The sequence below is a fragment of the Juglans regia genome, chromosome 7, assembly GCF_001411555.2.
Source record: "Juglans regia cultivar Chandler chromosome 7, Walnut 2.0, whole genome shotgun sequence".
In the NCBI taxonomy this organism is placed as follows: Eukaryota; Viridiplantae; Streptophyta; class Magnoliopsida; order Fagales; family Juglandaceae; genus Juglans; species Juglans regia.
In genome coordinates this window covers 35,408,838-35,434,399 of record NC_049907.1, presented here as the reverse complement: position 1 = coordinate 35,434,399, position 25,562 = coordinate 35,408,838, and the positions used below count along the sequence as shown (strand labels likewise).

Here is a 25,562-nt window from a genome sequence, read left to right as displayed (position 1 = left end):
AAGTATCATTTTTCATTGTTTAAACTTAACATGATATATTGGATTTCATTGTGAAAAATGTCGACTTTAATATCATGTCTTGAAAAAAAGGTGATGATACCCTCACAATTCTTTTAATAATACTTTACTATTCAGTTTTTTTTTTTTTTTTCTTTTTGTTGTTTAAATTTGGATTAAAAAATCGCAAAATATGATTTTTTGCATAATCTAAAAGAAAATAAATTCAATCAATCTAATCATATAATTTAATTAAAAATAAATTCAATCAATATAATCATATATTTTCTATCTTGCAATCAATTATGAGCTAGCCCAGATCAACCCAGAACCCTGCATGCATATACTTAGCATGCATGGTAAGTTGGGAACTATTAAAACATAAATTTAAATCACTAGCAAGTTAATAGAAGTGATCAATCTTAATTTAAGGTACTGTTATTAGTTATTTTATATTGTTTGTGAAATTTGTTTTAAAATGGATTGTCTATATATTGCCCATTTGTAATGAGGTTTTTCTTTTAACTGTAGAGAATTAAACAACAAATGGAAGCGGAAATTATAATGATATGGTGAGACTCCAGTGAGGATATTTGTCCCACAAGTTGGTAATAAGTAAAGAGAATTGAGTGCATTTGCTTGTGCACCAATGACCCCTATTTATAGGCCATCATGCACCAGTTGGTAAATGGCACATCTATTGGTTAACCAATGGTAACGCAAATGTCACAACTTTAAGGAGTGACACATCCTATTGTGAAAGGGCACAACCATTGGTAAACCAATGGTAACCCAAAAGTCACATCGTTAAGAAGAGACACAACCTTTTGACTAAATCAAAAGGTTGTGTCTCTTGACACTTCCTTTAATATCACCCCTCATGGGAACCATCACCATGTTAGAGAATATAATTCTAAGGGATACACCGTTTAGTGATCACACCCCTTAAAATAACATTAACAATATATGAATCTGCAATAAAATAATCTCAATGTTAAGTATTATTATATTTATTGTGTTAGGAAAACAGTTAATTATAATTTTGGTTGAAAACCTTGCATTCATATGAATGAATCAGATATTGCTAAAATACCCTAATTTAGTTAAATTTACAAATAGGTAACTTTTATTTACCGTTTATCTCTCATTATTTTTATTTGTTATTTATTGCCTTTGAATATTTTTAGACAGCTTAAATATTACAAAATTGTAATGCAACAAAAATAATCCATCTTTCTGACAGTACGTTCATGTGCTGATGCTATTTTGGAATTCAGAAATTATATTTCTAATTTTAGAATGTTTAAATTTTGTATTTTTTTTTTTTTAAAAAATAGATGAATATGAGATTCATATAAAAAATTTATTTTTTTAATAATAAAGAGTAATACTATATACAATCGTGAAGTGCACAAACGTCGTACCGCTTTGAAAAAGAATAAAATTTACTATTAAAAAATTAATTTTTTTTCATGTGAGTCTCATATTTATTCATTTTTTTTAAAGTGATTACACGACACTTATACATTCACAACTGTAAATATCATTTCTCTTAAAATAATGTTAGCTGCTACGGGACCCAAAACGTGAAGAAAAGTACGGCAACAAGGTGAACGAGAACGAGACATATAGTGCATGCGCCAATCATCAAAACAAAATCTCCATTATCATCCGCTAATTGTAAGCAACCTTTTTGGACCGACCAAATGAATCATATGTTGCCGTCTTAGACACCTGCCTAATAATTAAATGTACCGTCCGACCTACCAACCTTATAAAAGCGTAGTATATTACCCCCTCCATTTTATTTGAACAGCCGTGCTACTCTGCTGACCGCTCTATGTGGCTTTGTTTTTTTTTTTTTTCAAATATTTTTTAAATATATTAAAACATTTTTAAAAAATTAAAAATATATATATATCAATATACTAATAGTGACTTCCTTAATCATAAAAAAAAAAATTAAAAAAAATATATGAACTGTCAAAATAAAGAGACATACTAACATTTCTCTTATTTGAATTCTAACAAGTTCGTAATAGAAATTACGAGAGATCCTAATTCATAAAAATGTATATATTTGTTAATTCTTTATTTTTCCACTTAAGTTTTATGAATGATCTTATACTATGCAAGATTATTCTTTTTTTATAAAAGGAAGATTAGAAGTAGAAAAACTCATGAAAGGGGACAAATATAATTCATTTGGCTAGGCAAAACTGTTTTAAATTAATGAAAAATGGGCAAACGGATTTGATTAGATAAAGGCAAGGCATGAGATGCGTTAAATAAAAAAAAAAAAATTGAAAATTCAAGTTTATTTACTCATTCCTTTATTAAAAACTTAAAAAGGGACAAAAGCATGCAATAATATAAAGGTCATTAGATCAACAATCGAGCAGCCAAATGCTCAATCAATAACAATAAAGCAAAACGTTGCTTGGCTTAAAAATATGGTGATATAGAGTCACTCTTCCATGGTTGTTGTCAAACATTCCAATCCAATTTCTTAACATAATGCAAAATCAATTAGAGATCGCCCTAACATCTGTTTAGGCAAATCTGAACTCTTTTATATTTTACTACAACTCGACTACAAGTAGTCTATGAATCTATTGGGAACAGCTTTTCAACATTACAAACACAACAGAGTACAGAACAAAACTACTCAAAATTGCAGTAACAAAAAATTGATCTACAAAGTGTTGAAACCTAGTACATACATTCATACGTACATGTTAATATTACTCCCAAACATTCTTTGAATTTCAATGGGGATTTGATGACCGTACTGTCCCCCCAACCTTGGCCCGCCCTTGCAAGTGAAGCTGCATTTATCTGATCGATGCAGCAGTCACAATTAACACTCCAATGTCAAGCTTTTCCCCGCAAGGAGCACAGCCACAAGCCAAAGGTTTTAACTAACAGCTTTTCTGAATCTACTGTTAGTATACAATGGATACTTACAGATGAACAACCGGGTGTTTTGGCTCAAAGATTTCCTTTGTCATCCACTATTTGTCTAGATTCTGTCAAGCAAACACCTCCGAATAGATACTGCAAATTGTCCAACCTTGTGAGGATGGAGGAGAACAGCACATATCCCTAAACAAACAGCGGCAAATGAAATTACGAATATACTAGGGCGAGAGCGGAAGACTGTCCCAGAACCAATGTGACCGCATGACTTTCTTGGCCATTCCTTTAAATGTTTAACATTCATGACAACCTCTCCATTCAACAGGGGAACAGTTTCACTTCTACCACTAGAAGCTGAGCATGTCAGTGCTCCCACCACCTTAGCATTTGCTATTATCTCTGTATCCTGCAAATGAAATATTAATTAATCACTTAAGCAAATAATTACACGCCAGTTGGAAACTCAACTATAGGGGAATGATCTCTCAATATTCAGATATCATCAAATTAGACAGCGAGAAAGCTCTTAATAAATAACATCAGTAGCAGACTAGAAGGAAAAAAAAAATGTTTAAAAAATATCTTGCAAGAGTAAGAGACAATATAGTTTGCATAGACAAATTTATATAGCAAAAGAACTTATAAAGAACTAGATATTTAGAACAGATGCACGTCACAGCAAACATTTTTTCAATCTTAAAGAATCATCTAATCGTTTGCCTCAATTTCCATGAATAAAAAAACAAAAAATTTCTCCTCAAAACATATTTTATGGATTCCACTACTTTTACAAACCCCAACAAAGAGTCTCAAAAACTTTCTCAACCCAGGCACATTTTACAGGTCCCACCACTTTTATAAAATCATCCCCCCATCCCCGGGGCCCCCCCAAAAAAAACCTATTTCAGAGATTTTCAATCCAAAGATGGCCTACATGTCCATTATCGGGGATGTGTCACCACACTTGTGACTTCTTCAATTTTAATTTATTCTGTATTTGGCTAGTAATGCACCAGTGAATGTTGAATCCACATCACCTTCCACCCTAGTCATAAGGGAAAGAGGTGCCTCTTGATCAGCTAGTCATCAGCCAATACGGTAAAATACACCAATACCCCTTGTGATTTGATGCTTTTCTATCATGATTCCTTGGGTTTTCAATCTTCTTAATCACACTACTAGTGGACAAATGGAATCCTTCAAAATGTCATGCGAACAAATTTACACTTCTTACCCATCTTATTAATATAAAAGAAACATAAAAATAATAACAAAGGGTTAGAAAGAGAGGGAGAGGGGTTCAGAGAAAGAACCTCTGGAGAGTGTGCTGCCACAAGGCCACCCCCTCCCCACACCCCCGTTGGCATGCCGCTGACCACAGCAGCAAGGCTTATCTTGGAAGAGGAGGGAGATTACAAAGAGAGAATAGCAAGTTAATCACGACCATTGGTTTGGGGGAAATCAGAATGAGAAGTACAGTGGTGGCAAGAGAAGAGTACAAAGGATAGGAAGAGAAGGGCCCTATGTTAGATGCTATGGTTCAGAGATATTAATGCTAGTGGTTTCACGCACTTTTCAAAGCCATTCTCTAATGCTTTGTATTTGAGTCTGGATGTCTATGCTTAGAGGTAGGGGAGAGCTGAGAGGCAAGTGTTTGTTGCCAAAGGGACACCTCGGTTGATTATGCAGTGACAAAATATTTTTCCATTCCGTACATCTAGGTAGTTCCACCTTCACCAGTTGACATTGAGGACAGTGCCACTACTATTTATTACTCCAATTCTCTCTCTCCCTCTCTCTCCTCCTCCTCCCCCCTCTCCCGTGAAAAAAAACCTCTTCTGCTACCTATAATTTTTTTTTATGTTTGCTTCTTATATTCCATTGCTATCATTAAATGGATAATAAATTCTGGTCAAAAGGAAATTAAAAAAATATTAAAATATTTTATTGTGTCATAATCTTATTAGTTCATAACATGTGACCTTCACGTGTACAACAGCTGTTGAGATGGAAAAACCTGTTAAGAACAATCAGGAACCAAAAGGGGTGTGATTAAATATTAAAATTTCAGGGTCTCGACAAAATACCATCAAAAGGTGTCAATTCATTTACCAATTTGTATATTAAGAAATCTATAAATCCACACACTAGGTAAATACATATTGTTAACAAGTTAAAAGATGAACAAAGGAAAGAAAAAAAAATAAAGGCAGATTAAGTTAGCACTTCAATCTTGAACTTGCAAACCAGATTCACAATCAGTAAAAGCTTAAGCACAAAATATTTTAAGTCCTCACCTGGCCGTTGACCAAGAGTGCATTATCTTCGGAAGCATTTTGAGAAATAGAATTCCCTTTTGGTACAGATCCTGATTGCAGCACTGAACTTTCCCTTTTCTTATGTTTTTTATGAAGAATCTCTCTCGCATTGTCAGTGTACTTTTTTAGTAAGCTCAAATCAGCATCAAAGGTGCCATTAACTATGCTGTCAAATTTCATGTTATTTAACACAATCTTCAGTTTCTTCAACAGTTTCTCCAAAATCGAAGTAGAGTCATTACATATCAGAAAGCTCAAAATATTATTAAATCTTTGAATCTGTGAAGCAGTGATAGGCTTTTCAAAGTTTTCTGATGCAGGATCCTTTAGTAACCATGCTATATCTAAAAGAAATTCGGCAAATGTCGACTGCCTCAATGCAGAAACATCACACGAGTCAGTCAGAGGGCCAAAAGCTGCAATCTCTGATCCTTTCAGGAAAAGAGAAGCATCAAACCTCTGCTGTAATATCTCCATTTCGGCACAAGTTTCTTTGTCCCCAATGAGTATTGGAATGAAATTCGACAAGCCAGACTCATTCTCAACCTAAAAAAATAGATTTATCTTTAACCAGTTAGCAACATTTCCATCACACTTTGCAATTTCTTTTTATTAAGTATCATGATTTGCAATGTTCATGTAGCCAACAACATTTCTCCTTAACAATACAGAAATTTGCCATTTTCAGTAACCAATCACTGCATCTCCGCATGTTCTAGTATTCAACAATCATGGACTATGCTACCAAAACAGTCGTAAGTGATAGCGCAAAATGCTTAGTGTTGGCATCAAGTCTCAACACTTAATGATCATCCATACTGAATTAACTACAGATGCAAAAGCAATACCACATAGCATATATGCAACATAGAGCCATGCAAACAGAAATGATTTTCAGGCAAATTTAATGCATACACTAGGACAGTCCCCCATGCCAAAACAAGATCACATAACATACAAAAGCATGACCCATATGGATCCCCAGGAAAACCAATACATGTTGCAAAATTTTAAAGGAAAACAATAAATTTACAACTTTTTTGCAACTAATTTACAACTCTATTTCAAATGGAGGGTAGCTGTGTAAAATCGAAATTATTTTTAATGAAGTGGCACAATGACATTGGTTGGTTGTAAAATGAGTTATAAAATAGTTGTAAAAAAGTTGTAGGTATATCATCACTCAAATTTAAATATATGTATATATACATATTAGGGTTACTATATCATGATTATATCCTAGTAATATTTTTAAATAATCAAAGATTTTATTAAAATACATGAAACATATAACCAAGTACACAGGACTTGAACAAGAGGATCATATCCAAGTAATATAAAAGCAGCAAATGTTCCCCTTTTTTATATAAATAATAGAACTTCATTAAAAGCACGAAAGATGCAATCCAAACATACTTGATGTATGCAAGAGAGAAAATCTAGCAGGAGAAGAAAATACACAAAAATTATGAAAGTTAAGCCTATTAAAGCCAATGGACATATGTCAATATGGACAAGAAAATCCCCAAAAAAATGTAATACAGAAACAAATCCGGAATTAAAATATAATCCTATCCAAAATACGTACCTCAACAAAGGCAGGACCAAAGAGATCTGGTTCAGTTTGGGGAACGTGTATCTTGTATAACTGGTGGTTACAACTAGAAGTAGAATCCCCCTCAGTCTGACCATGCAGAGGTGCCACACAATAATCATCCATAAGATACTTTCCGGCAAAAGATACAAGAAACCTGACAACAAAACCTTCTTAAGCTTTATATTACCAAAATAAGATTTTTAGTACATACCAAAAAAACAAAAAAATTGTTTTGGTACATAAACAAGTTTTACAGTTGCAAATAGAAATACAAAAAAAGTGACTTTAAGGTTTAAAAAATAATATCATTCAAGTGTGACAAAAGTAGCATACCAATAAAATATATTTAAACTGGTTGACACCTATTCAAGATAGAGGATTACATCAAAACGAGAGTCCAAACAACAGCATTTATTATGTTTTCCAATTGTGCTAAAAGCAGTTGATGTGTTGGCAGCTCAGGTTGGTTCTATTCTTCTGGTTTGGAACTGCCGGGGCCTAGCCTGACCTGCGGCATCTTGTTCCATCAGGGCCATGCTTAGATTGCACAACCCAACCATCTCTTCTATGAGAAACCAAATTATCTGCCTCAGATGTCAAAGTAGGCAGCTCATCCATTACAATTGAAAAATGTATGGTTTTAACTCAATCTCAAGCTGAGCTTGAAGTGTCTTCGTTGTAACTAATCAAAACAACCTGCTTATGTAATTTAAATCAGGTGTATGTGCAACTTTCATGTAATACGCACAACAGCAGACAATAGCCAAAAACTACACCCTACAATTAGATATATGGCTTACTATCTGCTCATGTAGATAAGGCATATAATAATTCAAAGGTATGTATATTTCCAAAATCCAAAGCGACATCTTCCTGCAATACCTTTTATTATTGACAAGTAAACATGATACCTTTTGTTATAAAAGAAAGCCTGTACCTAAATTTGCATGTTAGTGGACAATTTGGAAAGTTATATTAAAAGTCTAAAATGTTTTATTTCCCTTTAAATTTGTATCTTTGGCAGCTGAACAATAGAGAGAGTAGATTGAAACATCCCACACCCCAGCACCAAGAAGAAAAGATTTATCCATGTTAATCATGCGTTAAAAAACATATGAATGAAACCTGAGGAAACAAACAGATGTTTCTGGTAAAATAGGGCCCCATACTGTCAATGCATACCGCAATTTAGATTGTAGTAAATTACTTCCACAAGTGACAAACTGCAGGGGCTTTCCAGCCTCAAAACATATAGGATGAACATAGTGAAGCCTTGGCACTTTCACCTCCACCTTAACTTTCATCACATAAGGTCTACCTACATCCATTCAGGTATTCAATTAATGTTAAAAGGGAAACAAGAAAGTTGGAAACACCAAACAGACTCTAACAAAGCAATCCATTTAGAAATTGAAAAAATCAGTACTTGAAAACTAAACATCTTAGGATAAGATTGCCACAGATAAAGAGTAGGATGACACAAACATCCAGTAATTTTTCTTTACGAGTAAAACATCAAGTAATGTTTCAGGTCTCATACCTTCTCAAGTAAACAACTAAATCAAACGGAACCAGAAAGGATTTCTGAAAAACTAAATTATTTGGGTAGCGCTCGGACTAAATGAATTTAATGGGCTCATTAAGAACTTTCCTTGATAAAGTAATTACGCTAAAAAGTAAACAAAAATCAACACACGAATGAGGGTGTTAACATAAATCATGGTTAGCAATTACAAAACACCAACACTTAAAACTTACCAAATAATATATGTAAGTAGGATGATTATAATAGATATGAGTCCATTGACTAAACAAGCTAAGTAATAACTAATTCTCACCCAAAAAAATCTGTTTACAAAAACCCGGAAGTATCACACGTGTGCATATTTTTGTTTATTACAATCCAACACTCCCTCGTGGATGTAGCATTGAGATGTACATCCAATGACAACACATAATTATCTGAGCTTCTCAAGTTCCACACCAATACAAGTGGTAAGATTAGAATTGAAACCGGTAATATAAATACCCATATATACCAACACAATAAACAAGAGTGTTCCTTGAGTAGCAGCACATGCAGCTATGTATAGGAACCTCCATTTCTTTTTCATGAGAGAGAGAGAGATAGAGAGTAGCGATATATAAGCAGCAGCATATAGGCACAAACATACCTTTCATAACCAGCAAAATCATGTCATTGATAAAAACAAGTATAGTTCCTCTTCCAGATAGCATCCTTCCAGGGGCAACAACAAAGTCATGGAGATATGATATGGGATCTTCAGATAACTGTTTGATGCATTAAAGAAACGTGAAGTCAATTTTATAAATTCTGCTGATAATTAGGAAATAAAGGGAAAAAAACATTACATTGTAAAGACAAGTAGATATTATTTGTGACAGCCTAACAACACCTATTTTGTTATTATACTTCAAATATATTGAATGACACTTTTATTGGTCATATAAAACTCAATAATATGTACTTAATACATAAAAAAAATGACATTTATTTATTTGTTGATATATAAATCTTATTGATGAAGGGGAAGGCATAATCAAAGTACATGGGGTATACATCAAATACAACTAGTGAGAGAGAAGAGACTAAGAGATTCCAGGGAACTAAAAGTAGAAACACATAGGTACGCTGTCATCAATGCAAAAGTGCATTGAAAAAGAAAGCCTTAAGGTCTTTGGTAGTCCTTGAGGTGTCTTTGAAATTCAGTCATTTCTTTCCCTCCATATGCACCACATCAAACAATCGTGATCATAGCGAAACGGATATGAAACTGCCCCTTCCAACATGCTAACATATTTAGCCCTCATCTAGTCATCACCCAACTCAATCCAAAGAGATTAATAACAGCTTACCATAGTGTGGAAGCCTCATGGTAGAGTAAGAGATGATCCACAAATTTCATGATCCAAAAATTTCCCATACCTCTTGCACATGTACTTGTACCATCATAACATCTCTTTCTCAGGTTGTCCAAAGTAAGGATCTTCCCTGGTGTTGCTGTGCAAGCAAACAAAGCTGCTTTCAAGGGAGTTTTGTTACTCCAATGGTCTTCCATGGAAAAGTAATGTCATCATGGGGGACTAGGGCATTATAAAATTACATCCTCAAAGTTCAAACACTCCTCTCCTTGGTATGCCTTGGTGCATCCCGTCTTTCACTCTAATCTTCCCCTAAGAGAATACAACCGAGCATAGACGTAAAGAGGTGCACCTTCAATTCTTGTGCCACTCAGAAAAACACCACTTCCAATGAGAAGGAAGATTTGAGACCTGTGAGTTGTCTACCACCTATGCATCCTTATCCTTAGCAAGATGCATCATGCAAGAACTTTATCTTTATTAAAACCACCACCTCATATTTGATGTATTGACAAAATTTCCAGTGCATTTATTTTTAACATTTGAAGTGATAAAAAGAAATATATGTAGCAATAATTGAAAAGGGTATCCAATACAGTAAACTTGTGTCAGATGTGAACTTTTACATATGGACTAGAGCTTCAAACTTGAAATTAACTTTTTTCTGTTTTGGGTGCAAATATTGTGTGTGCATATGAGCATGGCATCATGGTATGTTTATTATCAACAATTAAGACAGTTCTCCACGGCCTCACGATTCATTAATAAATGAGTAATTAATAAGACAGACAGTGAAAAATGCATCAGACCAGGACTTTTATATTTACATAAATACATGGATCTATGACATAAATGTGACTAATCAATTGTGCTAGTTCATCATAACGGTAAAACATTCATTAAGAAAGGATCCAATAAAGATAATACCTTCACCCACATAAATTTTGGCATTGCAACAAACAAAGTTAATATCGTACATCCAGGGCGAATATAACCCTCCAACTCGACAGGCATATTGGACAGCCATTGGAATATCTGAAAAAACATTTTAACACATGTTAAATCAGTTCTTCAATTCTATGAGAGCAAAGAGATCTGGTCTCTTTTGAAATACTAAACTGCAGCGATAATGCTTTAAATACTTGGTGCCGCAGTCTTCTGGGGAATTCTGCTGGATTCCAATCATAAAGCTTAAACGAGATCCGACCTGTTGGACACTACAATTATATAAGGAGTCAGTATATCCCCAGGATAGCCCCTCCTGTGAACCAAAGAAAGATGGCAATGTAGCCGCCATAGCAGTCAGCAGAGACCCACCAGAGATGAGTAAGGCGTCTTATTGTCATAGTACAATGGAGATGGAGAACATTTGGTATTATCTTTCCCCCCTTGCATTTGGGTTTCGCCGGAAGCCGCAAAAGATGCAACGGTATCGGTAGGGATGTTCTGGGAATCAAGAGCCGAGCCAAGAGTGGTTACTTGTCCATCTTCAGACTCCAAGGCTGCTTCCGTTTCAGCTATTGGGCTGCTCCAGTATAGACCATCTACATCATAGACAACTATATGATACCATTTTATCATATAAGAACTGCAACTTTCTAGCAATCACTTCAAATAAATATAAATGCTCCATCACATGGATGTATAGAGCTAGTTGTATTGATTGAAATTTACTGTTCTTTTTTCTGCCTCACCATCACAAGGGACATCTTCAGTCTGCATGAGCCCTTGAGGTTCATTTTCCATTGCAACTTTAGAATCACCAGGCTTCCTTCGCCGTCTATTGTTGTGGCGCTCTAATTTTCTTCGACAACTGCGTTTACCTTCGTCAAAATCTGATAAGATGTGAAACCTGCCAACAATTTCACATGAGTAGCAAGTAAAATTAGCAAGGACGATGCTGATCAATTGGAAACTTTCACCCTAAATCATTTTCTTTTTTTTCTTTACAAGTAATAAGAGAATTTTATTACTAACTAAATAGGCATAGCCCAAGTACACGGGAAGTATACAAGAGAAAACACCTAAATACAAGCTAGAAACTAGAAAAGGCTAAAAGCAAATCATGAAGATTATCTCAATTCAATACAAGAGCCTTAGCCCAAAAACACAAAGTACTAAAGAAAAGCTCCCCAAGTTCTCCCATCAAGCATTCTCTATCCTCAAAGCACCACTCATTCCTTTCCAACCATAAGCACCACATCAAACACAAAGAAATCATCTTCCATATGGCAACAATACGATGTCTCCCCTTAAAACCTTGCCAATATGCAAAAAGATCCACCACTTGCTTAGGCACCACCCAAGCAATACCCGTCCTACCAAAAATCTCATCCCACAAAGTCTTAGCCGCCTCACAATGAAGAAATAGATGGTCAACAGATTCACCATCTTTCTTACACAAGAAGCATCAATCCACGACAAATAATCCAGCTTTCTCAAATTATCCATGGTCAAAATTTTTCCAAGAGACACCAACCAACAGAAAAGAAAAATTTTATTCATCATCCCCACACACCACACTTTTTTTTATTTTTTTCTCTTGCCAAATATGTGGTATATGGATGATGAGTAGAAGAATTCAATTAGTTTAAGAAGAATAAAACCAAAAAAATTTAAATAAATTAAAAATAATTAAAAATAAGTGTGGTGTGTGGGGATGATGAATAGCAAAACTCAATAGAAAAATGCCACCTTACTTGGCACCTTAGATCTCCAAATGCATTTCCAGGGGTATTTATTGACACAATGACAGATTAACGCCTAATAAAAGGAGCTAACCAAAAATCTGGAATTTCCAGCATGAATCCACAGCAGACTATCCTTCCTTCCTTGAACAATCTTCATATCATATAATCTTCCAAAAAAATAGAGACTACATTCACTTCCCAATCATGCACATCTCTAATAAAATTGACATTCCGCTGAAGATTATTATTTAAAAAAGTAAAGGAATCAGCCACTGCAACATCTTCATCTCTAGCAATCCTAAAAAGGGAGGGATAAACATTCTTTAGAGCTGAATCCCCACACCAAATATCATGCTAAAAATTAATCCTTCTCTCATCCCCCACCTTATATTTAAAATGATTGACAAATTGCCCCCAACCCATCTGAATAGACTTCCACAAATCCACCCCATACGCTCCTCTTACTTCATTAGAACACAAATCTCCCCCACATCCTACCATATTTAACATCAACAATATTTCTCCATAACGCATCCCTCTCAAGATGATACCTTCAAAGCCATTTTCCAAGAAGAGCTTTGTTAAAGAGCCTCAAATTTCGCATCCCCAATCCTTCACAAGAAACCGGTGAACAAACTTTATTCCAACTAACTAAGTGAAACTTTCTTTCCTCCCCCAAAAAAATTCCAAAAGATCCTCTCAATTCTATTTGCAACCCCTGACCCCTGCAAGCAAAGGGAAAAGAAAAAGGAAATACATAGGAAGATTAGACAACGTACTCCTTATCCAAGTAATTCTTCCCCATTCAGACAAATATAGCTTTTTCCAACCAACTAACCTACTCTCAATCTTCTCAATCACACCACCCCATATCACCAAAGATTTGTGAGGAGTGCCCAAAGAAAGACCAAGACAATGAAGACATCTCATAGGTAAAGAAGATACCTTACATCCCAAGATATCAGTCAAATCCAAAATATTCAGAACAAAGCCCACTGAAACAATTTCAGACTTAGATAATAAGTTAATTCTAAGACCAGAAATAGCTTCAAAATATAGCAAAAAAGAGCTCTCAAAGAATGAAGATGATCCTGATTGGTCTCTAAAGGTGTAATCGGTCCAGTCCAGTCGGTCTTGGAGGATAATTTCAGACCGGACCGATTTTTTCAGTCCACCAAAAATTGGGACCAGACCGGACCGCTTTGGCTTGGTCCGGTTGGTCTTATCGGGGTATTTTGGTCCAGGCCATTGTTTTCTCTTTTTTTTTGAAGTTTTTTACAAAAAATTATATAAAATGACAAAAAAATCAAGTGAACGATATAATCTAAGTTGTCTAACTAAGTCTATACTTAACCAATTAAGTATTTTAATTAAGTATAATAAATAAATAATGCTAATAGTATGTGTACTATCAATAATTAATAGTTAATACTTTGTCTTAAAATTCTTAACCATTATATAATCCAAGCATAAATAATTAGGTTCGAAGAGAATTGAATAATTATTTATAATTAGTTAGAAGAAATTACATAATTACTTGCTTTTAATTTATATAACTACCTAAAAAAAATTATAAATATCATATAAAAAATTATTTAAAAACTTATATATTAAAATCGGCCCGGTTAGGTGAACAAAACACGAGACCAGACTGAAAATTCAATTTCTCTACTTTCTTGGATCGAGACAAACTGGTCTCTTAATCGGTCCGGTCAGTTTTCTCGGTCCGATGGAAAAATTTTATACCCTTATTGGTCTCACTAAAACTTAAGTGTCGTTTGCAAAAAGGTGTGAGACTTTTATGCTGCCCCAAGACTCATCTCCCACCAAAAATCTCATCAAGAATCTCTCATCCATTGCCGCTTCAATCATTCTACTCAAAGCATCCATAACTAGAACAAAAAGAAAAGGAGATAAAGGATCCCCTTGTCTCAAGCCACGGTAACTATTAAAGAAACCAACTAGGGTGCCATTCACCAAAATAAAGAATCTAACCGTCGAAATACAATGTTTGATTCACAAACACCAGCTCTCTCCAAAACCATATCTCCCAATTAAGTATAAGAGAAACTCTCAGTTAACATAATCATATGCATTTTCCATGTCCAATTTAACTATACCAACTCACCTAATCTAATTCTACTTTCCAAGCATTCATTAGCAATTAGAACCGAATCAAGAATTTGTCTTCCCCTTATAAATGCAAATGAGATTTCAAGATAATCTTTTCCATCACCACACTCATGCGGTTAGCTAACACCTTGGAAATGATCTTGTACACCCCATTGACCAAACTAATAGGCTGAAAATCCTTCATTTCCACAACTCCACCTTTTTAGGAATAAGTGCAATAAATATAGCATTAAAACTTTTCTCAAATTTCATAAATGAATGAAATTCAAGAAAACCCTTCATAACATATTCTCACACAATATCCCAACAAGCTTGAAAAGAAGCGATAGAAAAACTATCCGGGCCCATAGCTTTATCCCTTGTCATTCATTTAACCACATCAAGTACTTTTTCTTCTTCAAAAGCTCTCTCCAACCACTCCGCACTCAACTGATCAATGGAGTCAAAAACCAGGCCATCTAATTTAAGTCCCCAAGAGTATTCTTCCCGAAAAAGCTTCTCATAAAAATTCATAATATGTTCCTTAATAGCCAAATGATCTGAAAGAATGATGTCGCCATCATGAAGAACCTCAATAGTATTATTTCTTTGACGAGAATTCACCATTTGGTGAAAAAAACTTGGTACACTTGTTGCCTTCAACCAAAAAGCCCAAGATTTTTGCCTCCCAGAAATTTCCTCCATGAGAGTGATTTTCTCTAAATCGGCAACCACCCATTTTTTTTCTCTCCATTTCTTAAACATTTCCCCCAACAACTCCCTATCCTCCAAAAACTGCAGCTGTTCCAAAAGACACTTCCTCTGATTTTCCACATTCCCAAAAACCTCCACATTCCATTTCTTCAAGTGTTGTTTTAAAGTTTTGAGTTTTCCAGCCAAAACAAAACTCAGAGTACCAGAAAAACGGTATGAAGACCACCAAATCCTCGCCCTATCCACGAAGCCCTTGTTGTATCAAAACCACCCATTTATACACACCCAAACACAAGTAGAGACTCTATATAAGTGGTTCAGCAACTTGCCTACGTCCACTGTAGTGAAAACAATATATTTCAAGGTATTTCTTCAAAATATACAAACTCTAACAAAACTATCTCTACACTGCAAATGGATTCTTCTTTGGATTTCTCACACACTAGTTTCGTTTACAACTGATCTCCTTTTACAGGAGAAAGCTCAGGGGACAAACTAATCTACAGCCACCACCATTGACAATTGAGGCACTGTTGGGAGACAATTCTGATATTTTGGAAACACACTTAAATGCTTGAGGACAAGCTTAATTTATGGGGCAGCTATACAAGACAATTTCACATTCATATTCACACTTTGGGTTGATATTTAACAATCACCCCCTCCACCCATGTGTGTCATATTTAAGCTGCTGCAAACTGATACTTCCTTCAAATGATTTCACTCCCTTGTTGAAATACTCATTATATCTGCCATGAGAGATTTCCGCTATCAAATGCGCCCTAAGGCACCAATGCACCTGAAGGTGCTCAGCAGTGTGAGATATTGATTAATTCCAAACAGTGTTGGAATTTGATCTCTGTGACGACTTTCGTTAACATATCTGTTGGATTGTCTTCAGTGCCAATCTTCTGAAGTAGAATGTCTCCTTCATCTAATATCTCACATATGAAGTGAAAGCGGACATCTATATGCTTTGTTCGAGAATGATACACTTGGTTCTTGGCCAGATGAATTGCACTCTGACTGTCACAGTAAACGGTAACCTCTTACTGTTTAAAGCCCAAATCTGTTACCAGTCCCTGTAACCAAATGGCTTCTTTCACGACTTCTGTTACAGCCATGTATTCAGCCTCTGTTGAGGATAGTGCAATTGTAGACTGCAAAATAGATCGCCAACTAACTGATCCTCCAGCCATAGTGAACACATATCCAGTTGTCGATCGTCGTTTGTCAAGATCACCTGCATATTCTGAGTCAACATATCCAGTTACTAGACTATCTTCACTTTTCTCAAACTTCAATCCAAGATCTACGGTCCCTAGAATGTACCGTAGAATCCATTTAGCCGCATGTCAATGTGTCTTTTCAGGATTATGCATATATCGGCTAACTAAGCTGACAGCTTGGGAGATATCAGGTCGTGTGCACACCATGGCATACATTAAGCTTCCCACAACACTTGCATACGGGACGTTTTTCATATGGTCCCGCTCTTCATCACTTTTAGGAGAATGCAATGCACTGAACTTGAAATATGGAGCCATTAGAGTACTAACAGGCTTCGTCTTCGAGTTCATGTTGAAACTTTGTAGAACTCTCTCCAGATACTAGTTCTGAGTGAGGTGAATTGTGTTTTTCACCCTATCTCTGTTAATCTCCATCCCCAATATTTTTCGTGCTTCTCCTAGATCTTTCATTTCAAACTCTTGACTCAGTCGAGCTTTCAATTTATCTATCTCCTCCTTGCTTTTACATGCAATCAACATGTCATCTACATATAAAAGCAAATATATGAAAGATCCATTTGCAAGTTGTTTGAAATACACACAGTGATCGTATTGGCAACGAGTGTATTTCAAGTCAATCATGAAGTGGTCGAAGCGTTTGTACCGCTGCCGAGGTGACTGCTTCAACCAATAGAGAGATTTCATCAGTTTGCAAACCCTTTTTTTTTTTTACCAGCTTCTTTAAAACCTTCTGGTTGGGACGTATAAATCTCCTCCTCCAGATCACCATGTAAGAAAGCTGTCTTCACGTCAAGCTGGGCTAACTCAAGATCATATTGTGCAACCAAAGCTAGCAATATCCGAATAGATGAGTGTTTTACAACAGGAGAGAATACTTCACTATAGTCAATTCCCCCTATCTGAGCGTAGCCCTTGGCTACCAATCTAGCTTTGAATCGCACTCCACTTTTAGCAGCTTGATCATCTTTCTGATTAAAAACCCACTTACAACCAATTGACTTCTTTCCATTTGGAAGCGGCACAAGCTCCCATGTCTGGTTCTTATGAAGAGACTGCATCTCCTCGCTCATTGCACCTTTCCATTCAGCCTGTTCACTAGACTGTATGGCTTCTTTGTAAGTGGTTGGGATTTGATCTCCTTCAACTGGCAGTGCATACGTCACAAAGTCTGCAAAACGTGCTGGTAAACGTATCTCTCTTCTCGGCCTGTTTGTTGCAATCGATTCAGGTTGGCTTGGAAATATAGTGACTGGGCTATCAACTTCAAGTTGTCCATGCTCTCCATTAGCGACTCTTGATTCTTTTGGCGTAATAAACTTCACCTTCTGTGACTCACAAGGTGCTTCGCTATCATGGCTGCCTTCATGGGAGTCTTTATGCTTATGTGACTTGAGCATCTCAGACTCATTGAATGTAACATCTCTACTGACTATTACCTTCTTTGACTCTATGTACCAGAGTCTATACCCTTTTACACCAGTACTAAAGCCTAAGAATTTTGTTTTCTTAGTTCTAGAATCAAGCTTACTTTCTTTAGTATGATAGTAAGCTGGGCATCCAAAAATATGTAAAGAGTCATAATCAGTAGCATGTGTACCTTTCCACATTTCAATGGGTGTCTTCCCGCCATTGGCAGCTGCGGGTAATCGGTTGATGAGGTGGCAAGCATACGTCACAGCTTCAGCCCAAAATTGTTTACTGAATCCAGCATCCAGTAACATGCACCGCACTTTCTCTAGTAAAGTACGATTCATCCGTTCTACCACACCGTTTTGTTGCGGTGTTCCTCGTACAGTGAAGTGTCTTACAATTCCCTCTTTTCGGCATACTTCCATGAAGGGATCTAGAGTGTATTCACCTCCATTATCAGATCTAAACCTTTTGATCTTCCTCCTGGTTTGAGTCTCGATCATTTTCTTCCAATCAAGGAAGATCTTCAACACTTCATCTTTATGCTTCATCGTGTACACCCATACACGACGAGAATAATCATCAACAAATGTTACAAACCAATGTTTACCTCCCAAAGCTGCATTTTTGGTAGGTCCCCAAACATCGGAGTGCACACAGTCAAGTATCCCCTGTGTACTATGAACTGTGGCCCCGAGTTCAGAGAGGAGAGTTTGGTCAGAAGTCCTTGGCATCAGTGGGGAATTTTGAGTCTGGAACTACTCCTACAGGAGCTGGTGCTTCTTCTCCATCTACTTCTACACCTGCTTCCACTGCTAGTCGTCCTTCTACTAGATCCAGATAATCTGTTAATATAGGAGATGCGTCAAAGAAGGATGCAACACAAGAGAAAAGCACTAGTTCATCAAAGGGGAAGGGTAAAGCTGTTTTAAAACCTGCTCAAGAGGAGGCTAGAGGACCTCAAACAAGAAATGCTGCTCGCAGAAGAGCAGTGTTAGATAAAGATGCTCAGATGAAACCTACAAATGGGGACTCTACTTCTAAGGACGAGGAATTGGATATATCTCCTGTTGAGATTGACGAGGCATTGGTGATTGAGGATGATGACACCACCAGGCTTTGGCACATACGTATGGGACACGCCGGAGAAAAAGCTTTGCAAACACTTGTAAAGCAAGGTTTACTCAACGGTGCCTAGACTGGCAAATTGTCTTTCTGTGAAAACTGTGTATTAGGGAAGCAGACGCGGATTAAGTTCGGAACCGCAGTTCATAGTACACAGGGGATACTTGACTATGTGCACTCCGATGTTTGGGGACCTACCAAACATCTTTACCTTGTCTTATATAGCTGCCCCATAAATTAAGCTTGTCCTCAAGCATTTAAGTGTGTCTCCAAAATATCAGAATTGTCACCCAACAGTGCCTCAATTGTCAATGGCGGTGGCTGTAGATTAGTTTGTCCCCTGAGCTTTCTCCTATAAAAGGAGATCAGTTGTAAACGAAACTAGTTTGTGGGAAATCCAAAGAAGAAGCCATTTGCAGTGTAGAAATAGTTTTGTTAGAATTTGTATATTTTGAAGAAATACCTTGAAATATATTGTTTTCGCTATAGTGGACGTAGGCAAGTTGCTGAACCACTTATATAGAGTCTCTACTTGTGTTTGGGTGTGTATAAATGGGTGGTTTTGATACAACAGCCCTTATCCTCCAGCCACGTGTTTTCAAATTTAGAGTACATACGCCCTCCAATAATGCCCCCACAATCCAACATAATGGGATAATGATCAGAACAAATCCTCGATAGTCTCTTCTGACACAAATCAGGAAAATAAGCTTCCCAAGAAGCCGACACCAAAAATCTATCCAAAAGAAAAATCTACCACCCTCCCTTCTAGTCTGATATGATCCCATGTTGCCAGAAGACCTCAAACACTCCTCCGCAACCATAGCCATCCAGTTCACCATCCCTCTACTAAGATAAAGAGACTTCGTCGTATTCCTACTCTTCTCAAAAATACAGAAAAGATTGCCACCTTTGCTGAGAAAAACCAAGATCTTTGCTTCTAACCCATAGTCTACGCTCCATCTTTACCTTGCTAAGAAATAGCTCCAAGCCCCGATATAAAGATATTAACTTGAATAAAGGAAAAAAAAAACAAACGGAAAGAAAGAAACTAGTAAGATTGACGATTATTCCCTGCAAGAAGCACCGGGAATAGGAAGACGAAGAAAACCTCGAAAGGCAATCAAAAATAAAAACATATTCGAATCTTGTCAACTAAAAACACTTTACCACCATCACAACTTCAATAGGCAACTAAGCAATCGACTTTGGACTCTCCTATCTCTATGCATAAGTTTACATAAACGCATGAATTGTCATCAAAATCCACGATCCCTTTCATACACAAGATATAGACAATAATTGTCCATCTAGCATCTACAAAAGTGAGAAATCTCTTAGTGTGTTGTAATATTCACTACCAAAAATTCCTTGTCGCATTCAAAATAACCCTTGCATCTAACTTCGTCAAAACAATTTCTTAGCCAAACTAAAGTATAATCTCAAAAGAAAAAAGAAATTGACTTAGAGAATCTGAAACCTCAAAAACCAATAGAATCGAGCTTACTTGCCGCACTGCTGGCAATATCTCTTAGCATCTCCATCAAGCACAACCGAGCTCGCATGGGCGCACTGCAGGCAAACCCTATGCCTGCGGTGATACCCTTTGAGCTCGCTAATATCGGCCTCGCACCCGGGGACCTGGCACCTAGCCGCAGCCCGAGGGGTCCGGGTCGACGTCCGCGCCGTCCGGACCCGCTTCTTCCCGGGCGCGCTCTCTTCCATCTCCATCTGTTCGTCCAATTCCGGGCACGCGCAGGGGACCCGACCCGCCAAGAAATTGGAGCATATCAGCCTCGGATCACGTTTTCGGATCCGATTATTAGTCGAATCATCTGGATCCTCCGGCGGAAGTTCAAGAGCCTCAGGAGAGAACGGCGGCTGGTCGTGGTGGTGATCGTGGTCCAGGGAGATGGAAAAGTGCTCGTCTACGTTGAAGTCAAGGAGGTCATCGAAGTCCCAGAGAGCCGAGGACGGGTCTTCTTCGGCCACCGTGGGGTGCACCGCCTCCATTTGCTCCGAAACCGTAGGTTCTGGAGATCGTGGAACCGGAGGAGTTTCCATATATCACTGAATCCAAAAGCAAAAATTTGTCTCCAAAAATAAAAAAGGAGACACCGGGTAGTGACGTGGTGACGGTGGTTGGAGAGTTGGCGGAGAAGAGACGGTGAATGAGCCAGCTGGGTTGTTGGGTGGGTGGTTGGGTTGGTTAGCTGTTGCCTGTTGGAGAATGGAGACCGGAGTCCCCTGGATTTTTCCTAGGAAAATGCAATGATCTAATCGTGGCAACATGAAGTTTTGTAATTATTATCGACGCAAGGTGTAAAGCCACACGCCTCTACATCACGCGCCTTCTTAAGTGGTGGCCGATGGGCCGATGGGCATTCTTTTACACTCTGGTTATGCGTGAGATGGTCGCGTGCAATCGAGGCGGGAGGTGGGAGTTCGTTGTCAACGGGGACTATGGTGATGACATGGCTCCAATAATATCGGATTATCACGGGCGATTGACGGCAGAAGCATCTTCCATCCCCCCACACCAGAAACGTAAATTAAAACTTAAAACAGCATAATAGTCTGCCGTCTACGTGCTTACAGAAAAAGTTATACGATATAACAAAGAACGAAATATGCGTGGCGACGGGTGTCGAACGCCCTGCCTGTTTTTTTATCCTCATTCCTCATATTCCTTCCTTTTAGGCTTTTTTTTCTGTTTCGGATTAATTTTTCCTTTTTTTATTCTTTTTAAATACTACGTGCATAAATAATATTACATAAAAATAAAAAAAAATAATATATACAAATCTTAAATATACAAATCTCACGCAGTCATTTATAAAAAAGTAAACCTCACTATAAAAAAATGTGATAAACTCAATTTTTCTTGATAGAACCCACATTTTTATAAAAGGCTTGTACAAAATTGTTATATTTAGAACTTATATCTAGTATTACTCAAAAAGAAATTTACGAATTGACACGATTTTATATCATTAGTTATATTTACTTTACAATAAAATTAGATTTATAATCTGACATACCACATCAAATCACGTCAATTTATAACTTTACTTTTGTAATAATATATTTATAGCTAAAATATTTCTTCTATTTTTTTATATTTATATTGTACACAGGTTTAATGGAGGTGATAAAAATATATATAAGGCTCCGTGAAAAACTTATTAAGGTTCCGTTAGATTTGGAAAGTGTTTCATCTCATTTCATCTCATGATTATAATTTTCTCAAATTTTCACACAAAATATAATAAACAATTTAATTTTTTCAAATTTCAAAACAATAATAATATTAAAAAATAATATTCTAACAATATTTTTTTAAATTTTCATCTTTTATCTAAAACTATCTCATTTCATTCTAAATCCAAATCAGCCCTATGAATTATTAATACCATGGAAGTCGTGGTTTTCTTTCCCTATTATAAAATATTGTGCAGTTAAATTATTTATATAATTATTAACTTTTAATAACAATATATTTTTAAACAAAAATTAGAATATTAAACATTATTTTCTAAAATTATCAAATAATTACTAAGTCTTATTGAAATTCTCAATACTTATTGATTGGGGGAGATGTGTTAAGATTTATTAACTAAAGATAAATGTTACTTATCAGCCATACACCAACATATAATTTATTATTTTTATCTTTATATTTAAATATATATATTTACACATCAACACATGTGTGTTTAAATATAATAATAAAAATGATAAATTACATGTTAGTGTATGATATAAAAAATTATAACTAGAATTTTTCTTGATTAAATTATATCCTTCTAAAGAAATAAATAAATAAGGAAATTGTTTCTCCCACGAAAGGTGGTCACCGATCGTGGCCACCGAATGCATTTTTTTATTTTTGTTTTTTTACTTAATTGTTAAGTAATTATTTTAAAATGAATATATATTTTTTATTTTTAATAAAGAAATATTTAATAAATCTGAAAATACATTTGAAAAAAAAAACAAAAAAAAAAATTTTGCCTATTCAGTAGTGGTTTCGGTGGACTCCTTCTGTGATAGTAGCACCGTCCAATAAATAAACTCTATCCCGCGCAACTATTAAATGCCCAAAAACCATCTCTCCTCAAGGCCACTAATTTGTAGGGTATTTTTTTGGTTCCTTCGATGGAACAAGGTTGATAATCCAAATTATAAGCCACTTATGAGTAACAAATGCAACCCAAAAAGAAAATGGTTGAAATTAAAGCAATTTGATGTGTGGACGAGCTATGGGTGGAATTAGCTAATTGTTGTAACTTGTATCGTGCCAAGCTATAGCTATGTAATTATATGATTCATTTTTAACCCATCTTATTTTTTTTATTAGTTGTCTCAACTGGTCCTCAATCCTACATGATTTTTTACCCATTTTTGTACTTTGTACACTTACCACGTCAAAAAAAATGAAAAAGACACCGGATTAGCTAGACATCTTCAACTGCCAATTCAAGATTGCTAGCATTAGTGCACTCCTCCATATTTTGGGATATTCTCACAATGCCTATTTCAAGCAATCTAATTACTATATTACTCCAGCATGCAATTGTCTTCATCGTGGCATATATAGACCAATTATCCTATTTTGGGGTGTTTGTTGGCACCTCCATCTCTTCTCGTGATTTCTTTCTATTTTGTAATGAAATTTTCTTGTATTAATCGTTAAAAAAAGAGAAAAAATATTTACAATCGTGAATTGTGCAATCGTCACGTAATCGTTTTGAAAAAAATAATAAAACATAGAACCCACATGAAAAAAATTAATTTTTTAATAGTGGAACTTACTATTTTTCAAATCGATTGCGCGACCTTTACGCACTTCACGATTATATGTAGAATTGTTCTTAAAAAAATACAGCAATAACAAGATTTCTAAGATTTAGGGTGAGTTTGGATAGAGACTTCAGATGAGATATTTTGTTGAAAGTTGAATAAAATATTATTAAATATATATATTTTTTTAAAATTTGAAAAAGTTAAATTGTTTATTACATTTTTGTATGAAAACTTAAAAAAATTATAATGATGAGATGAGATGAGATAGGTTTATGTATCCAAACTCACCTAAATGAGCAATGTTACATACAGTCGTGGAATGCGCAAATGCCGTGCAGTCACTTTGAAAAAGAGTGGAGTCCACTATTAAAAAATTAATTTATTTTCATGTAAGTCTCATATTTATTTATTTTTTTCAAAGTGACTACACGGCACTTGCATATTCACGACTGTAAATATCATTTCTTTTTGTGGATTGACGCAAGTCATTAATTCTCTATTTTTTTTTTATAAAATTATTAATCTACTTGAGTTGGCACATTTTTATTGAAATCATTTAAACACAAATATCAACCATTATGACTCGGTTGGATATTACAAATATTTTTAAATATTTATGAATAGTTTATGAATATTAATAAAATAGTCTGACAATTTTTAAAAATAATTGTGTTCCCAACCGTTTGTGTTGAGTTTATATTCAATTTAATAAAAACTAAGAAAATATGAGGATTTGTGACGAGTCATTTTCTTTGGCCAGAGATATTTCTTCGGCGAATGTTCGTTGAGGTTGAAAGATATGAAGACAGAAGAAGTCCGTCCGTCCTCTGGAAGTTCGTCCTTTCAGTGTTCCTTGTACTATTGTTCGGTTATGCTTTCACGGCTTTTTGCCTCTACAACTCCACGAAAGGTCGTTCACGATTTTGCCTTTATTAAGTCATTGTTTGTTTTTTAAAAATATCTCATTTCATCTCATCTCATCTCATCTCATCTCATCATTACAATTTTTTTAAATCTCTACATAAAATAAAATAAACAATTCAACTTTTTCAAATTTTAAAACAACAATAATATTAAAAAATATATTCTAACAATATTTTATTTAACTTTTTAACTTTCATCTCAATTCATCTCATCTCATCTCATCTCATCTCTAAAAACAAACTAGTCTTAAAAGCCGAAAAGGTCCTTTGCGATTAGCCTTCATTGAGTAATGTCAGTAATATTATAATACTGAACAAGCATGTACAAGTGAATATTATTATGAGTAGTGTTAGTGTGACCCCCAGTTTATTAGGACAAATTTTATATCTTATTTTTCTTTTTTTATATTTTTTAAATATCTTTAAATATTTTTAAAATATAAAAAAAAAAACATCAATAGAATAAAAGTCATTCCCGACCCCGTGAGTGGGCCTAGGTCCAGCGTCTGTCCCAATCAGGTCTTTGGGGGTTTCTTCCCTCACATCAAGTTTTATTTGTTTAATGATTATTTAAATATAAGTTGTATTCGACTTTATTATCAAGTAACATTTTATGCTCATTATCAACTCATTCGTTTTTCAAATTATGTTATGGTTATTGATTTTAAATTATTTTTAAATATATTTATGCAGTTTATATACAAACATATAAAATTATTTCAAGTACTTAATATCAATTTTTGGCATGATAACTGAATGGGTAATGGGTCCCTTGTATCCTTGGATTTCCCTGTCATTGTATCAAATATGAGATTGAA

The 25,562-nt window shown here is 35.5% G+C and overlaps 1 protein-coding gene across 2 annotated transcripts; it reads right to left on the bottom strand.

The window, feature by feature from the left end:
- Positions 1-2,526: 2,526 nt before the first annotated feature.
- Positions 2,527-21,540, bottom strand: LOC108995029 (squamosa promoter-binding-like protein 7). Of its 2 annotated transcripts, none has more exons than XM_018970485.2 (10): positions 20,523-21,540; positions 11,409-11,566; positions 11,032-11,273; positions 10,857-10,931; positions 10,642-10,749; positions 9,006-9,123; positions 8,014-8,149; positions 6,823-6,985; positions 5,214-5,780; positions 2,527-3,322 (listed from the first exon to the last, which is right to left on the bottom strand). In XM_018970485.2, the coding sequence occupies exons 1-10, from the start codon at positions 21,077-21,079 to the stop codon at positions 3,020-3,022; spliced, it is 2,427 nt and encodes an 808-aa protein (XP_018826030.1). In that variant the 5' UTR covers positions 21,080-21,540; the 3' UTR covers positions 2,527-3,019. The 2 variants fall into 2 exon arrangements, with proteins under 2 accessions (XP_018826030.1, XP_018826031.1); XM_018970486.2 differs by having other exon boundaries at positions 11,032-11,258; positions 20,523-21,538.
- Positions 21,541-25,562: the final 4,022 nt, after the last annotated feature.

Excerpts from the sequence above, each read along its gene's own strand:
- LOC108995029 (XM_018970485.2), bottom strand. The coding sequence starts at position 21,079 with ATGGAAACTCCTCCGGTTCCACGATCTCCAGAACCTACGGTTTCGGAG. Across the intron at positions 11,567-20,522 it reads TATTGCCAGCAGTGCGGCAA|GTTTCACATCTTATCAGATT; the intron begins GTAAGCTCGATT and ends AATTGTTGGCAG. Across the intron at positions 10,750-10,856 it reads CCAGAAGACTGCGGCACCAA|ATATTCCAATGGCTGTCCAA; the intron begins GTATTTAAAGCA and ends ATGTTTTTTCAG.